Source organism: Rattus norvegicus, chromosome 5, assembly GCF_021556685.1.
Source record: "Rattus norvegicus strain SHRSP/BbbUtx chromosome 5, alternate assembly SHRSP_T2T, whole genome shotgun sequence".
NCBI lineage: Eukaryota > Metazoa > Chordata > Mammalia > Rodentia > Muridae > Rattus > Rattus norvegicus.
Window position 1 is genome coordinate 157,129,718 of NC_141538.1, and position 17,307 is coordinate 157,147,024.

The window sequence follows — 17,307 nt, forward strand, 5'->3', positions numbered from 1 at the left end:
GATGGGGTCGGACTGAGCCCATAGAACAAAGTTAAAGACTTCTGAAATCTGAAGGTCAGCTTTCTCCCCTTTCCTCAAAGGAGGGGAGGAAGCAGGAGGTCCTGACACATGGGACCATCCTCCAACCACAGAAGTAAGCTTAAGAGCAGATGATACTGAGAAAGAAGAGGGGAGAAAAGGACCAAAAGGCAAGCAGAACATGTTCCATCATCCAACCAGGTCTGGAGGCTCCTCCTGTACTTTCAGATTCTTTATCGGCTCTAACTAGTAGGTGCTGCTCTTGCTCGCCAGTGTATCCGCAGTACAGAGTAGATCTCCAGCACAGCGTAGGTCCCTAGCAGAGAGTAGATCTCCGGCACACAGTAGGTCCTCTGCATTGAATAGGTTCTCAGTTTAGTTTATTGACTGAAGAAGAATTAATAAGGTCACTGCCCTGTGATGGTTCATCTTCATCATCACCCTGACAGAATTTACAGTCACCATGGAAACACACTCCTGGGCATGTTTCTGAAGAAACTTTCAGAAAGTTTTAAGTGAGGAGGGAATGTGGCTGGCATCATTCTAAGGGCAGGGATGAATGAGAAGCAAACTGAGCACCAGCTTTTCTCCCCCCCTCCCTCCTTCCCTCCCTCCCCCTCCCCTTCCCCCTTCCCCTCCCCTCTCCATTCTCCCCTTCCCCCTTCCTTCATGAAGGCAGAAGCGATATGAGCAGCTGCTTCATGCTCCTGCCCCATGTCTTTCTGTCACAGCGGACTGTGCATCCTTGAACTGTGAACCAGAACACCCTTAAGTTACTTTTGTCTGGTATTTTGTCACAGCGACTGGAAAAGTGACAAACACAGCTGCTTTGTTCAGAGAGCTCCACGGGGTCCTTAAGACTCTAGGAGACATCAAATGCCTATGACAGGAAGTGAATGATGTCAGCTGGCTGGCAGCACAGTGCTCATAGCTGTCTAGGGAATGAGTAAATCATAGCCTTTGATTTGATGGTGATGATTGTAAACTAAAAGAGGGCTGTGTGTGTACATGTGTGTGCCTTGTACATGTGTAAGCATGTGTACATGTGTGTACCCATGTGTATATATGTGTTGTATTGTGTACATGTGTGTATATGTGTGTGCATGTATGTGTGTGTACATTGTGTATGTGTGTGCCTGTCTATGTGTGTATGTGTGCATATACATATGTGTGCATATGTACATGTGCATGTGTGCATGTGTATGTACATGTGTGTGCACATATGTATGCCTGTCTGTGTGTATGTGTGTATGTATGTGTGCATGTGTATGTGTGTTATATAAGTACATACCTGTGTATGCATGTGTGTACATGTGTATACCCGTGTGTGTATTTGTGAGCACATGTGTATATGCATATGTACATCTGTACATGTGTATGTGTGTACATGTGCACATGTGTGCACGTGTGTACATGTGTGTGCACCTGTACTTGCAGGTATACACACCCATAAATGTGCATGAAGAGGCCAGAGGAGGACATCAGGTGTCCTGATGGTTCTAGACCTGTAAAGACACACTTGAGTATTTATGTGGGTGTCAGGGATTTAAACTCAGGCCCTCAAGCTTATGCAGCAAACCCTCTCACCCACTGAGCCCAGTCCCCTGAAACTCCTAACACCTTTTTATTATTTTAGATGTGTAGCCCAAGCTGGCCTTAAACTGCTACAAACCCAAAGATTAACTTCAGCTTCTGATCCTCTTGTCTCTGCCTGCTAAGTGCTGGGGTTCCAGACGTGCACCCACACACCCAGTTCACACAGTGCAGGGCATCAAATCCAGGGCATCATATATATGTACATGTGTATATGTGTGTGCCTGTCCATGTGTGTATGTGTGTATATACATGTGTGCATATGTACGTGTGTATGTGTATATGTGTGTGTACACATGTATGCCTGTCTACATGTGCATGTGTGTATATACATGTGTGCGTATGTACGTGTGTATGTGTGACATGCGTATATGTGTGTTCATGTGTGTGTACATGTGTATGCCTGTCTACATGTGTATGCATGTGTTCTATGTATATGTACTATACCGACTAAGCTACATGTCCAGCCCCACCAAAGATACAAATTTGTACCAAGAGCAAGAAAATGGCGCTATGGGTCTGAGCTCCTCAGTGCTTCATACGCGTTCATCCTGGCCTCCCTGCCAACCACTCCACCCTAGCCCCCCGCTCCTTCCACACTCCAACCATCAAGTAGAGACAGTGGCCCTGTGAACATGCCTTTCCCCAGTACAGTGAATGCCTTTACCTGCCCATAGCACCTGCCTTCCCTGGACCTAAGATAGGGCATGAGGAAGAGGAGAGAGAGAGAGAGAGAGAGAGAGAGAGAGAGAGAGAGAGAGAGAGCACGCTGGGGACAAGGGTGCCTTTCCATCTCGTGTCTTCTTCGTCTGGCTTATAGCCCTAAAATATCAGTCTAATTAGTTCCATTTTTATAGATGATGATGCTAGGCTCAGAGAGGTTCTTCAGCGAAGGCGCGGGCATTCAAGTCCTGGCTTTGCTGTAATTTCTGCCATTATACCAGAGGTGTGAAAGCCCTAACACCATACCCTTTCTGGGATGTCTGAACCCTTGCAAGTCCAGCCTCCACTAGCACTGCACTGCAAACTTCAATGGGGAGCCTCCTCCAGGAAGCCAGACCAGACTTCTCCAACACCAATACAGACCAATGGGAACTTGCAGGGTCCCCATCCTGACCGGGTCAGGATTCAGAATGTTTCACAAAAGCAACTGCCTCAGAACCAGGCTTTTCTTGTGTTCCGCACTCCTAGGGACTAAACTTCTGTGGCAGTGTTGTTAGGAGTCACTTGTTCCTATGACTCACAGTTTGAGGCCTCATGACCCAGGCCAGAAGCCAGGGACTGCCAGGAGAGGTCTCATTAAAATCAAAAGGAAATGGGAAAAGGGACCTCTCTCAGTAGACTGTGACTCAGAGCTGCAGGGTGTACCAGGCAGGTAGGTAGACTTGTTTCTGGTCCTCATCACCTCTGCAACCGGGACAGGGCCTGCAGTACCCAGAACCCCCTCCCCCTTCCAGAGATATGTATGTGTGTGTGGGGGGGGGGGGCGTAGCAGGAAGTGGGTGAACAGCATTGGAGGTGGGGCTAAGGCTCTGTGTACAGCCGTGTTTACAGGCTCCCCTCCTGTGTTCAAAACCTTTCTTCCTCAGTCCCACAGCCCAGGGAGTGGCTCTTCATCTCTCCTGACTCTTGGAGAAACTTTCCAGGGACTGGGGACTCTGGCCCAGGTGTCTGGATTCCTTCTCTTGAGGCCCAGCCACGGCCACAAAAAGCAGACAGACTCCAGGCCCTAAAGGAGCAGCTGAGGCTTGAAGCTGGGAAGAAGGGACATTACATGTGTGCCCTAGGTCCCTCCTCCCATGAGAGCCTTTCCCACGACTGAAAGAAAAATAGAGTACAGGAAATTTGGCTTTATAATCGTGCTATTATAAAGTCAAACTAGTCCAGGTTGTATTAGTCTCATTCCTCTGATTTTATTTAAAAAAAATAAAATTGTGGTCTGAGAAGCACAGTGCCCCCCCTCTCCCCAAGGGGCTAATGTGAGCCCTTTAGGGCTGCCTGGTTCCACATTCCAGCTCCTCATTTACCAAGGAGTGTCTGTCTGTCTGTCAGTCATCTGTCTGTCTGTGTCAGTCCCCACCCCACTTCCTGTCACATGGGAATAAAAGTCTCAGAGTCATGAAAGCCTCAGAGTCATGGGGCTACTGGGGGTCTTTGGCCCTGTGTGTCAGTGCTCACTTGTGGCCCTGCACACGCTCAGTGAGAGCCAGTTCTCATGAAGGAGGTGAGGCAGGAGGCCTCTGTCTCTGTAACACAGACAGGAACGCTGAGGTCCCAAGCAAGGGGGAAGGGCCTGCCCAGGGCCTCGTGATCCATGGTAGAAACAGGATTCAGAAGGCCCTGAAGGTTGACAGAAGCAGATGATCAACTTATCTCAGTCACCAGTCATGAACAGGGACGGCTAGGGAAGGGCACTTCTGCATTGGAAGCTTGTACACACTTGGAGCTTGGTTTTGTGCGAGCTTCAGCTTCTCCACAGCACTGGGTCCCATCTAACGAGTCAGTTAAAAGGGAATGAGCGGGGCTGGGGATTTAGCTCAGTGGTAAAGCGCTTACCTAGGAAGCGCAAGGCCCTGGGTTCGGTCCCCAGCTCCAAAAAAAAGAACCCCCCCCCAAAAAAAGGGAATGAGCGCCTCATGAAACACAGGAAACAAAATGGGGCACAGCCCCTGGAAGCAAGGTTGGCAACTTTGGAGCCTGGGGGTCCAGGGAAGGTGGAGGAGAAGGAAAGATGGCCACAAGACTGCCCCACCCGTGTTTTCACACACCCTCATAAGCAGAGTCCCCAGGGCACTGGCTGGCCCCTCCCCTGGGAACTTAGTCAAAGTGTCAGAATTATTGCATCACTGGACACTCAAGGGTTAATGATGGGGAGTGGACAGGCCCTGTGTATTTAACTAATTGGGAGGTGGCCTGAGATCAGAGGCCCCTGCTCACTTCCTCCCACTGCAGCAGGCTCCCATGCCCCCTGCCTACCCCCAGGATGAAACCTCCCATTGCCCTGGTTTTCCTTTGCCTCCTGGGTAAGTGCCTTTCATGACCTCTCTCCTCCTCTCCTCCCCCACCCCGCAATAGGAAGCACTCTGGATACCTGAGCATGTCTCTACACAGGGCATCATGGGTACTAAGCAGCGATAGAGGCTGCCAGCCTTCCTACCACCTACCTGGCCATCCTGGGGCTCCTGAGGCATGCACAGCCTGAACCAGCAGTGACTGGAAGAGAGGGAGGGCAGGAGAGAGGAGCTGAGAAGAATGCAGTCGGAGAATGTGGGGACCCTGGGATCCCCAACCTGTGGGGATGAGTGCCTCCCCACCTTAGAAGAATGCACTCAGAAGGGATGTGGGGTCCTCCCCACCGCTGAATCAGAAGGTTCTGGAGGAATTCAGGGAGAGCCATGGAGAAAGCTGGGAAACAGGCACACGGGTGTGTAATGAGATCTTTGTGGTGAACTCTCCACTGTTGGGGAGACAAGGGCTGAGGTCTGGGGAGATTCAGATTTTCCTGGGAGAGATGTAAAGAGTCGTTGTGGAGAGCCAGCACAGTGTGAGCAAGTGAAACAGAGCAAGGAACATGGGCTGGGTAGGAGACTGAGTTCGAATCCCTAAGACCCACGTAAAAGCTAGGCATTGTGGGGTTGGGGAGTTAGCTCAGCGGTAGAGCGCTTGCCTAGCGAGCTCAAGGCCCTGGGTTCGGTCCCCAGTTCTGAAAAAAAGAAAAAAAAAAAAGCTAGGCATTGTGGTGCACATCTGAAACCCTAATGCTGAGTGTGAGTGGGTGGGGAGTGAGTCGGGGAGAGCCTCCTGCCTCCCTGGCTAGCCAGTCTAGCCAAATAGGCAAGATCTAGGTTCACCTAGAGATTCTGTCTCAAACAGAGAGATGGAAAGTAAAGGAATCTGGTACCAACCACAGCTTCTGTAGATATACGCACCTATGGGTGACACAGACAAACACAAACAAACACACAGTTCAGGGGGCCGGTACCTAGGGGAATCAAAGCACAAAGCATGCCACTGAGAATATCGTTACTTAGTATCACTGTTATTGATAGCTGGGTGCTTTGGAATGGGGAGGTTTGCTGAATGGTTGGGGAAATGTCTGGCGTCAGATCTGAAGCGACTTCATGATGGGACCCTGGATGCAATGCTCACTGGCCCTGAGGAACCTTGTGGCCTCTGCCTCCTTTTCCATAGCGCCCCTGGCTGGTGGGAACCTGGTCCAGTTTGGAGTAATGATTGAGAGAATGACAGGAAAGCCCGCCCTGCAGTACAACGACTACGGCTGTTACTGTGGTGTTGGTGGCTCCAACTGGCCGGTGGACCAGACGGATTGGTGAGCTGGAGGACTGCCTGGAGGAGGAGGAGGAGCTGGGGGAGCAGCCTGGGAGGAAGGAGAAGCTGGGGAAACCTAGACAGCATGGATTTATACTCCACTTCTATCTTGGGTCCCGGGGTCCCAGGAGCCCTGCTTCAGCCCAGCCCAGCTGAACTCACAGCCCCTCCAGGTTAATTCTGCCCCCACAGGTGCTGTCACGCCCATGACTGCTGCTATGGCCGCCTGGAGAAGCTGGGCTGTGATCCCAAACTGGAAAAGTACCTCTTCTCTATCACCCGGGACACCATCTTCTGTGGTAGGTGACCAATCCCGGGGGTGAGCCAGACACTGGGTAGGCAGGAGTCCCTCCAGATGCTGACCTTGATCCTCATCACATAAGAGTGGGAGCACTGGTCCATCATTTCAGATTCTTACTGGGCGTCTGGGCTACACAGCTTCGTGACCCATCGTCGATGTAGCCCTTGCCCAGGCTCAGCCTCTGGGGAGTCACCAGGAGTGACAGAGTTGAGCCACACCCAGAGCTAGAGTCCAACAACCCTCCCCTAGGAGGAGTCGGGAGGAGCTGTGACTCTGGACAGCAGCCCCCATTCTCACAAGCTGTTTGCCTCCCTCCTTTGGGGCTGCTAGGCTGAGCTCACCCCTTCACCCTGCCCGGTTCATTGCCCATTTGACTCTATTAGATTTCCTCCAGGTCTTTTTTTTTTTTTTTCTTTTTTTCGGAGCTGGGGACCGAACCCAGGGCCTTGCGCTTGCTAGGCAAGTGCTCTACCACTGAGCTAAATCCCCAACCCCTTCCTCCAGGTCTTATCTAGGGAAATAGCCTTGACCAAGAATACCCAGTTGCATCAGGTCCTCATCACTAAGGGCTCAGGCAAGGGTGGGGTAGTCACCAGGTGGGATGGCACTGAGAGGGTCTTCGGGGAGGAGTCAGGCTGAAGGAACACAGGCACTCTGCCTTATGCCCACCATGGTCCTCCGAGCAAAGGAATGGGCTGTAGAAAACCCGCGTGACTCTTTGCCTCTTACGCTGAGGTAGCCACGCCCTTCTCCACAGCTGCCCACTATTAGGGCTCAAGTCCTGCTGACATAGCAGATGTGGGCAGAATCCTGAAGGGAAATGCTCATCTCTGAAGGGGAAATGAGACTCAAGACCGTTCTAGACAGGGGGGTATATTCCCGGGGAAAAAAGAGCCAGAGCTACACTGGGCAGAAACAGACAACCGCAGAGGGTTGAAGTGAGTCTTCCAGGCCACTGGCACCTGCTAGAAGGATGCTAGCTGGCTCTAGGGAAGGCAGGGTGGGCCAGTATGATACTTGGGCTGGATACCGGTTCCATCTACTCTGATAAAGACAGGCTGACATCCCGAGAAGCCCCAGCATTAGTCTAATAGCCCGGATCCAAAGCATCAGTAACATCACATAGGGGAGAGTTGTTACAGCCCGGGCAGGAGAAAGGTGAGAGGGCTAAGACCTTGGGAGTGAGGGTAGAGCGGAAGGAAACACCCAGGGCAAATTTTTGGCTTTCATTGTGTCCTGCACCTGGTAGGAAGGATTGCATGCCTTGGACCGGCATAAGTATGGAGCATCCCCTTGGGTGTGGGCTTCCATAGGAAGTAAAAAAGGGGCTAAGGATGGGGCTGGGAAGCTGGACCACAGAGCAGCCAGGAACAGCCAGGAGCCGCCATCGCCCCGCCCACCACCCACGCCTAGCGCCCAGCCCCCAGCGCTTAGCCCCCAGCTGCCACCTGAGTCCCTGGCTTGTTTCCACCCATCTCTAGCTGGTAGAACGACTTGCCAGCGGCAGACCTGTGAGTGTGACAAGAGAGCTGCCCTCTGCTTTCGCCACAACCTGGGCACTTATAACCGCAAGTATGCTCACTACCCCAACAAACTGTGCACTGGGCCCACCCCACCCTGCTGAGGTCCTGCTCCGCTCCATAGCCAACCCCCCCACCCCCCGGCTGCTGCCGTCCCAGACCTGGAGAAGCTCGGAATCCATATTCCTCTCCTGCAAACCCATCCTGCCCCTCAGAGATGGTGGGCCCGGGTCTCCGGCCTCCAGGGCCACACCTGGTCTCCCGGATCAGCTAAAGGAACCGCGGGACTCAACAGCGCTCACAAGACCCTAAGTCTCCCCTGGCATCTCAGTTCCCTCTTCTGAATAAGCGAATTCTTTTCCCCTGTAACAGTCTCCATTGTTCCTCCAGACTTTACACAGTCACTTGCATTCGCCCATCCATCCATCCATCCATCCAGTCATATTTTGAGCACCTATCCTGGGCCAGCACAATGCTAAGCACTGCCACACAGTGGGGACAGATGCACACAGTGGCTCCTGTCTGCCGGGCAGCAATAAATCCTTTATTTTCTATAGCAGTGAATTCCTATGTTTCCATACCCTGAAACTCGAGCTGTGAAACAACAACCCGACCCTGAGCTCACACAGAGACCCACCCACCTGCCTCTGCCTCCTGAGGGCTGAGGTGAACAAGTGCCAGCATGTCCGGATCCCGATCTCTCTCTCTCTCTCTCTCTCTCTCTCTCTCTCTCTCTCTCTCCCTCTCTCTCTCTCTCTTCCGCTCTCTCTCTCTCCAGTCTTATCCAAGACTGCCATGGTTCTCTCTGGAAGGAACATTTCTGGCCAGATGGCTTACTATGAGAAGCATTAAAAAAAAAAAAAAAAAAAAACCTAAAAATATTGTCCCCATTGTCATCAGACCTCAACACGCCCCCACTGGCAAGGACTAATTTAGATGGGGAAGCAAATCCATCTTATCCAACCCCCACTTTAAAGAAATAAAAACACTTTTTTTTTTTAGGTAAGGTCTTATGTAACCCAGGCTGACCTTGAACTTGCGTTATAGCCAATGATAACCATGAACTTCTGCTCCTCCTGCTTCCACCTCCTGAGTGCTAGGATTATGCGCTTTAACTACCACAGCTGGTTTTATACAATGCTGGGGAGAAGCCCCCAGGCTTCCTGTGTGCTAGGCAAATGCTCTATCAACGGAGGTCCGCCTCTAGTCCAATCTCCTTTTTAGATGGATGGGTATCTGAGGGCGAGAAGGGCAATACTCTTCCCAAAAGGTGTCCTCACTCCAGACCCTTCACTGCTTGAAGAAGTGGGCACCAACTACTTTATTGTGGCATTCCAGTGCGGCTGCATTAACTGAACCTAACAGATGGGAGATTCAGATGTCCATACAGGTGTCTGTGCAGGTGTCCATGCAGGTGTCCATGCAGGTGTCTGTGCAGGTGTCCAATGCAGATGTCCATGCAGGTGTCCAATGCAGGTGTCCATGCAGGTCAGCTGTGAGCCTACACAGCTGGCTTGGCCTCCTGATAGAACCAGAAGAGAAGAATTCAGTCTGCTAGGCCCATTAAAGGGTCCTCAGCCAGAGAGACCTGTGGCTACTCCAGGAGTACAGCCTAGGCAGATTTTACTCCTAACTACAGTGGGAATACCTCAGCCATCTGTAATAAGTGAGCAGCAGCCTGGGGTTTGAAAGAGGAGCCTGGCCATGGCTCAAAGCAACAAAACCATTGCATAGGGTGAGTCTCACAGGGGACACTTGATAAATATCCACTCCCTTTGTCCTCTTCATGGTACAACAAGATCTCTGTGAGCATGAAATCAAAGGGATGCGTCATCAGGAACTTTGAAAGGGGAAGCATCTCATCGCGTGGGGAAAAAAAAAGGTGGGTGGCAGGTGCGTCTGTTGTGACTGACTCAATCCACCGGGAAACAAGGCCTTAAAACAAAAAACGGCTTGGGCGGGATGCCACTTGACCCTCATTCAACAGGAAGTGTGGTCCTGGGACGCCCTCTGGTGGCCATCTTTTCAGACTGTTAGGATTTTCAGCTCTGGCTTATGCAGGGTTTCCTGACCTTTATCAGGTAACCTAAGGGCACCCTGGGCTGGTGACGCTTTCAATAGTAAATATTGCCGAGAGACCACAAAAGGTGGCCTCACCACCAGAGGTTGTTTCTGGAAATGGTTGACTTGAAGTACAATAGGTCGTTCTTGACAGACTTCCATTGTATAACTCTCCGATAACTGAAATACTTAGGAACAAGACTTCTGAGCAGCCTGCGGTGACCCAGCTTCCACCTCAGACCCGACTATAAACCCGTGGACCACGGGGTCTTCTGATTCAGTGAATGAATCAAGGAGTCTGGGGGTTGGAGATTTAGCTCAGTGGTAGAGCGCTTGCCTAGCAAACGCAAGGCCCTGGGTTCGGTCCCCAGCTCCGAAAAAATAAAGAAAGAAAGAAAAAGAAAAGAATCGGAGTTGGGGATTTGGCTCAGTGGTAGAGCGCTTACCTAGGAAGCGCAAGGTCCTGGGTTCGGTCCCCAGCCCCGGAAAAAAAAAAAAAAGAACAAATGAAAAGAATCAAGGAGTCTGTCTAGAGCCCATTTGCACGAGTGTGTCCCTGATAGAATTCCAGACACTGGCTCAAGATTTGAGGAAATGGCTGACAAAGGAAGGAGAAGCCTGGACTTGAAGTCAGGTACCAACCCGTGTCCTTCTGATTCACAGGGCTGTCTAGGGAAGTGGTTCTCAACCTGTGGGTCATGACCCCTTGGAGCTGAGCAACCTTTTCCCAGGGGTCGCCCAAGACCATCAGAAAACGTGGGTATTTACATTATAATTCATAACAGTAGCAAGAGAGCAGCAGCTGCAGCAGTATCAGGGGCAGCCATGTTGTTAGAAATCTCAGGGCTGATGCCAGGCCGGCCCTGGCAGGGTGTCTTAGGGTTTTACTGCTGTGAACAGACACCACGACCAAGGCAAATCTTAATAAGGACATTTAATTGGGGCTGGCTTACAGGTTCAAATGTTCAGTCCATTATCATCAAGGCGGGAGCACGGCAGCATCCAGGCAGGCATGGTGCAGGAGGAGCTGAGAGTTCTACATCTTCATCTGAAGGCTGCTAGGAGAAGACTGACATCCAGGCAGCTAGGATGAGGGTCTTAAGCCCACACCCACTCCAACAAGGCCACACCCACTCCAACAAGGCCACACCCACTCCAACAAGGCCACGCCCACTCCAACAAGGCCACGCCCACTCCAACAAGGCCACGCCCACTCCAACAAGGCCACGCCCACTCCAACAAGGCCACACCCACTCCAACAAGGCCACACCTTCTAATAGTGCCACTCCCTGGGCCGAGCATATACAAACCATCACCCAGAATCAGTCCATACACAGGGCCCCCAGATGTGCAGGAGATCTAGAAGCGCTGCCAATTGTCACAAACATTTGCACAAGGAAGATGGGACAGAGACAGCTTCCACGCATCTGTGCTCCGGTTTCGTTAAATATATATAAAGCACATTCCGATAACGCCCTAAGAATTGTTGGCTGTCGGAGCAGCAACGCTACATAGCATTAGGCACTAGGCACTTACAGAATACGGCCCCCGAGTGGATGGATGGATGGATACATGCATGTGTGCCTGTGTGGTAAGGGTACAGGAGGATAGATGTATGTATGTACATATGTATGGGTGGATAGATGTGTGCATGTTGGGGGAGTGAATGGATGGATAGACACATACATGGGTGCCTCTGTGAGGGGATGGAGACTAGGTATCTGGATGTATGTATATAGGAATGGATGGATGGATGAATGGATGGTGGATGGATGGATGTGTAGATGGATGGTGGATGGATGGATGTGTAGATGGATGGTGGATGGATGGATGTGTAGAGGGATGGTGGATGGATGGTGGATGGATGTGTAGATGGATGGATGGACGGACAGACTGTATATGTGCACAGTGTATGGAAGGATGGATACATGAATGGATGGATGAGTGGGCTGCAGGGAGGAGTAGGTAGATGGATGGGTAGATGTGTGCATATGGGGGGAGTGAATGGATGGAGGGGTGGGTGGATGGAGAGATGTATGTATATGTGGATGGTGAGGAAATGAGTTGACAGACACATGGACAGACGGACATATGGACACATGGGCAGATGTGTGCATGATGAATGGGTGGACAGATAGATGGACCCATAGGGGATGGGTGGACCCATGTGTGTAGATGAGGTTGGGTCTCTGAGGGGCAGGGAGAAGGGAAACAGCAAATGTCCTGGAGTAGACATGAACTTCACATTTCTCCCACACCCCCTCCTTGCTCACGAATCCTTCCCAGAGACCTTGAAGGAAGGGCAGAGAGACTGCCAGGTGGTTTGGTCTCTGCCAAAATGCTTACCCAGTCAGCGTCCCTTCCTCCACATCAGGGCCATCTTTAGAATCCCAGCTTAAGGCCAGGCCCCGTTTATTACCGTTAACCGGTCCGCTGGTTTTGTTTTCAAATGAGAACTCTAACGTAATCAAAAGCTGTTTTCCTGAACGTACCTTCATGACCCGTCTCTTGAGTGGGTGAGTGAGTGGGTGAGTGGGTGTGTGAGTGAGTGGGTGAGTGGGTGAGTGGGTGAGTGAGTGGGTGAGTGAGTGGGTGAGTGGGTGTGTGAGTGAGTGAGTGAGTAGGTGGGTGAGTGGGTGAGTGGGTGGGTGAGTGAGTGAGTGGGTGAGTGAGTGAGTGGGTGGGTGGGTGAGTGAGTGAGTGAGTGGGTGAGTGAGTGAGTGAGTGGGTGAGTGAGTGAGTGAGTGAGTGGGTGAGTGAGTGAGTGGGTGAGTGAGTGAGTGGGTGAGTGAGTGGGTGAGTGAGTGGGTGAGTGGGTGTGTGAGTGAGTGGGTGAGTGAGTGAGTGAGTGAGTGGGTGAGTGAGTGAGTGGGTGAGTGAGTGAGTGGGTGAGTGAGTGGGTGAGTGAGTGGGTGAGTGGGTGTGTGAGTGAGTGAGTGAGTGAGTAGGTGGGTGAGTGGGTGAGTGGGTGGGTGAGTGAGTGAGTGGGTGAGTGAGTGAGTGGGTGGGTGGGTGAGTGAGTGAGTGAGTGGGTGAGTGAGTGAGTGAGTGAGTGGGTGAGTGGGTGAGTGAGTGAGTGAGTGGGTGAGTGAGTGAGTGAGTGGGTGAGTGAGTGAGTGGGTGAGTGAGTGGGTGAGTGAGTGAGTGGGTGAGTGAGTGGGTGAGTGAGTGAGTGAGTGAGTGGGTGGGTGAGTGAGTGGGTGAGTGAGTGAGTGGGTGAGTGAGTGGGTGAGTGAGTGGGTGAGTGAGTGGGTGAGTGAGTGAGTGAGTGGGTGAGTGAGTGGGTGAGTGAGTGAGTGGGTGAGTGGGTACATAGTGGAGGGTGGGTGGGTGGGTGCGTGGTGAAGGGTGGGCGGGTGGGAGGGTTGACCAATGATGGACTGATTAATGGATAGATGAAGGAATGGATAATTAAACAAGCAAAGGGAGCAAGGGGCTACAGGAGCTTGGGGAGGGGATGTGGATGTTTCGTAGCTTTTCTCTCCAGATTTGTTTGCTCAGGATTGATTTTGCTTCTGTTCCTATTATGCCCATGATGAAAGCCATGCACAAGGTGCTCTGTGAAATAACTCGCTGAATAGGTGACTATAAGTCACAATGGGAATTCCTGAGTTAATGGAAGAGCCTAGTTGTAACATCATACACATTCACCTGCTCCTTTGGGAGTTCTTTGCAGTCATGACTAGAAGGCTCAATACTTCATTAATGTTTACTCTTCCTTCCCATGATGCTGTGGAGAGAAGGAAGCCAGCTGTGGTCAGCAGGCAGCAGACAACTCCACTCTCCACACCATCTTCATCCGTTGAACCATCCCTGACTTCTATGTCTCTCCTTGGTTCCCCACGGCTCTCTATTGTCCACTGGCCCCTGGCACTCAAGATTTGGTACTGTTAGATCACAGGCTTGTCCTTTCAAGACAGTGGTCACTCTAGGAGGCCAAATCTCACAGCCTGAAGAAAACAGTCCCCACCCCACAGCAGCTCTCTCCCTGGGGCAAGAGTTAAGAAGCTGATCTGTGCATGGTTGAGACAGCCCCTAGTTTATGGTCTTTCCTGTCCATAGCTCCACTATACTCCGGTCATGTCGTCTATCCCCATATGTCATTTAGGCCATCCCTGTAAAACATACAGGCTATCCCAGACTAACTCATGCCACGTAAAAACCTCCTGCCGGCCCCTGAAAACTTAAAAAATTCACATATCTCATTTGTTTATGGGATTTCTCTGACACCAGTCCCATGCCCAACTGTCCATGGTGGCTCTCTCCCTTACCTGTATGAATACACTGTAGCTGTCTTCAGACATACCAGAAAAGGGCATCGGGTCCCATTACAGACGGCTGTGAGCCACCATGTGGTTGCTGGGAATTGAACTCAGGACCTCTGGAAGAGTAGTCAGTGCTCTTAACCGCTGAGCCATCTCTCCAGCCCTATAGTAAGCTTTTAAGGAGGCTCCTCTCGGTTTTAAAGGAAAGCACCCCCACTCCTTTAAGGCCTATGTGCTAAACCGATTTTAATGTATTATTTCTCTTTAACGGTCTCCCACCTCAAGACCTAGTTATTATCCGGAGGCCTTTGTGTCCTTACAAACCTCACCCCCGCAGAGCAACTGTGGGTCTGCTCCCTCTCACAATCACCTTCTCACGTTCCCAGGATGTCCCCACCGCCTGCTTGTAGTCTGTCCTTGGCCACAGTTCCCTCGTCCTAGCAGCTCATGTATTCCAGTCGTATCCCAAGTTCCACCTTTCCAAGCTGCAGTGGATGTCAGCCTCAGTCAAACTGCCAGCTGTGTCTGGGTCTCTCCCAGCGCTACCTTCCCCAGCTATGAGGGTCCTTTCATGGTTCTACACCCTGCCTCTGCTGCCGGCTTTGAGCTGGGACCAGTCTACTCCTTTCTGTGAAGATGCTCCTAAGAAAAGGGATATACAAGTGCTCCGTTAAGCAGACAGCTTAATAAATGAGTAGAGGTCCCAACAGAGTTCCCACATTAACTGAAGGGCCTGATGACAATGGGGTAGATGGGTCAGCCTCCTAGCAGTGCTAAGGTTTAAATGAGGGCCTGGGGCATTACAGACAGTCCATTCACACTCTATAACTTCTTGCATATCCGTTTCATCTACTAGGTTCATCACGCCAATGAGGCTAACGTATCTGTTCAGCTGATTCCCGGGGTGTGTGAAGTGCCTCGAGTTTAGGGCAAAAGCTCTGGCTTCAGTGGTTCCACAGTCCAGGCTCGGCCACTCGGCCCAGTGCCCTAATTAAAGGGACAGGGAATTCTGAAAGCAATGTAAGCTCTGTTGGTAGGGTGCTTGCCTAGCACACAGGAAGTCCTGGCTTCGGTCCCTGCATTGGTAGAGCAGGACTGTATTTCTGAAGATGGAGGCAGAAGGGTCAAGAGTTCAAGGTCATCCTCAGCTTGAGGCCAGTCTGGGTTACCAGAGAACGTGTCTTAGAAAGCAAAAAGAATGCCAAAGAGCTGAGAGGTTAAGACAGCAGGTTGTGAGGGGAAACAAAGTGGAGATCTAACGATCCCAAGTTGATCTTAGGGGTGCTGATCAGAGCTTTAGATTTAAACCGGGGGCAGGGGGAAGGGCAGGAGGCATGTGTTGGTAGCACTGGTTAACGATTTTCTCCTGCCCATCACAGCCTCAGTTCTGGCCCTGAATTGTTAAATCTCTTCATTCCAACCCTTGCCAAGGTTCCTATCTAGTTTTTACAGGCTGATCAGTTCCAGGCTGCAGCCTCTGCCGACACAATCAACCCTCACCCTGTGGACTGTTCATCCTGCACGATTTGCTCATCCTGGAAGCCAAGGTTTAAGACCATGGCTTTTTTGTGTGTGTGTTTTCAGTCTTGAAGGGTTTAGGTAGAAGACTAACACACCTTAGAACATGAGTGGCCGTTCAGTCAGAGTCAGAGTCAGATAACAAGTGAAGGGAAGAATGCCAGGTTTTCAGCTGCCCGGGAGCTCAGGTTTGGGGTCGGCGCCTCTTAGCAAAGGCAGTTTCCAAATGCGTGCTTCAGTTGGAACTCTCTGTGGAAAGGGGTGTCATACGGTTGATGAACACTACACGGGTTCACTTGACCAGCCCCTTGGCTTCCTACCATGGGGCTAAGAGCTTAAATGGATGCCTGTTTGAGAGTCATTAGCCTTCAGTGCCTTTGAGCTGATGTCCCCAAAGGCAAACTGGGGACACTGTCAAAAGAGATGAAGCGGAAGTTCTTCTAGAGGGCTGCTAGCTGCCGCGTCCTTAGAAGACAATGCAGAAGGGTCAAGTCCACACACCCAACGGGCAGCCCAGCTGGACTAAGTGTGCCTCATGCCTAGACCTCACTGGGGAAGCACAGAACTGCTCTTCTGAGGAGCTTTGATAAAATGTTTCCAGTCTCCTTCCCAACCTGATATTCTAGGAATACCCTACTCTAACCCAAAGAGCGTCTTCCCTAGCTTCAGATCCACCTCCCCTCTCATGAACAGACCACTGGGCGCCCCTTGATTTCTCTGAATTCCCAAGCCATCTGCTCAGTCTTTCTTTAGGTCCTGTTTCCTTTTGTGTTTGGGTTACATTGTTTTGTTTCTGAGACAGGGTCTCAGTCTTTCTTTAGGTCCTATTTTCTTTTGTGTTTGGGTTACTTTGTTTCTGAGACAGGGTCTAGCTGTAGCCTAGGTTGGCCTTGAATTTGCAATATGGCCAAGAATGACCTTGAACTTGATTCTCCTGGGCTCACTATATGTGCACCTCCATGTTGTCTATGTGGTGCTAGGGATGGAACCTAAGAGATTCATGGATGCAAGACAAGCATACAACCCACGGAGCTGCTCCTCCTCCATGAGATGAGTTCTCTTGGGTGACAGTTGTGTTTGCTGTTGTCCGTACACTGGAAGCCTTTAGCAAACAGGGTCCCCAGCTGTTTCCAAAGACCCAAGAGGCAGTAGTGGTAGGATGGAGTCGCAGACGTTTGGGTGGGTGAAAAAACTGGATACCAGCAATACCCAAATCCCTCTGCCAGAGTCAGGCCGGTTTCAGACAAGGTGCAAAGCTAGAGTCTCTGAAGCAGCTGGACCAGTAAGTCTCCACCCTCTTCACCCACAGGTCCTCGGTGTGCACCAGTGTAGTCTAAGACCATCCGCCTTCCAAGCAGCCCAGGCGAAACTCAGTCAGAGCAGGGAAATCTATGAATTCTGCTGGCTGAAGCCAAGTGCACTGTTCAAGCATCTGACATTACAAGAGGAAGCCATGCTGGTGATGTCCAGAAGAGGGTAGTGCTCAGGGTGGCAGCTGATCGTCAGCCATGTAATGAGAGACCGAGTAGGTCTTAACAATGATCTGCCCAGCATGAGACGGACGGCCATACTTCCCTGTAGCCACTCTGCCTCAGCCAGATCCCAAATGACTACCCAGCTGGGGAAAGGACATTTCCCAGCATGCTTTCTCAGCCCTGTCACTCACCCAGGCGAAGCCAACAAACAACAAGCCGACTTGAAC

General features: G+C 51.2%; 1 protein-coding gene across 5 annotated transcripts; it reads left to right on the forward strand.

Moving 5' to 3' along the window:
* Positions 1-2,854: 2,854 nt before the first annotated feature.
* Pla2g2e (phospholipase A2, group IIE) lies at positions 2,855-8,640 on the forward strand. 5 transcript variants are annotated; one of them, XM_087548477.1, is made up of 6 exons: positions 4,548-4,634; positions 4,723-5,035; positions 5,803-5,941; positions 6,133-6,239; positions 7,723-7,813; positions 8,319-8,640. In XM_087548477.1, exons 2-6 carry the CDS (start codon positions 4,864-4,866, stop codon positions 8,359-8,361), a joined length of 552 nt encoding a protein of 183 aa, XP_087404603.1. In that variant the 5' UTR covers positions 4,548-4,634; positions 4,723-4,863; the 3' UTR covers positions 8,362-8,640.
* The last annotated feature ends 8,667 nt before the right edge of the window (positions 8,641-17,307 follow it).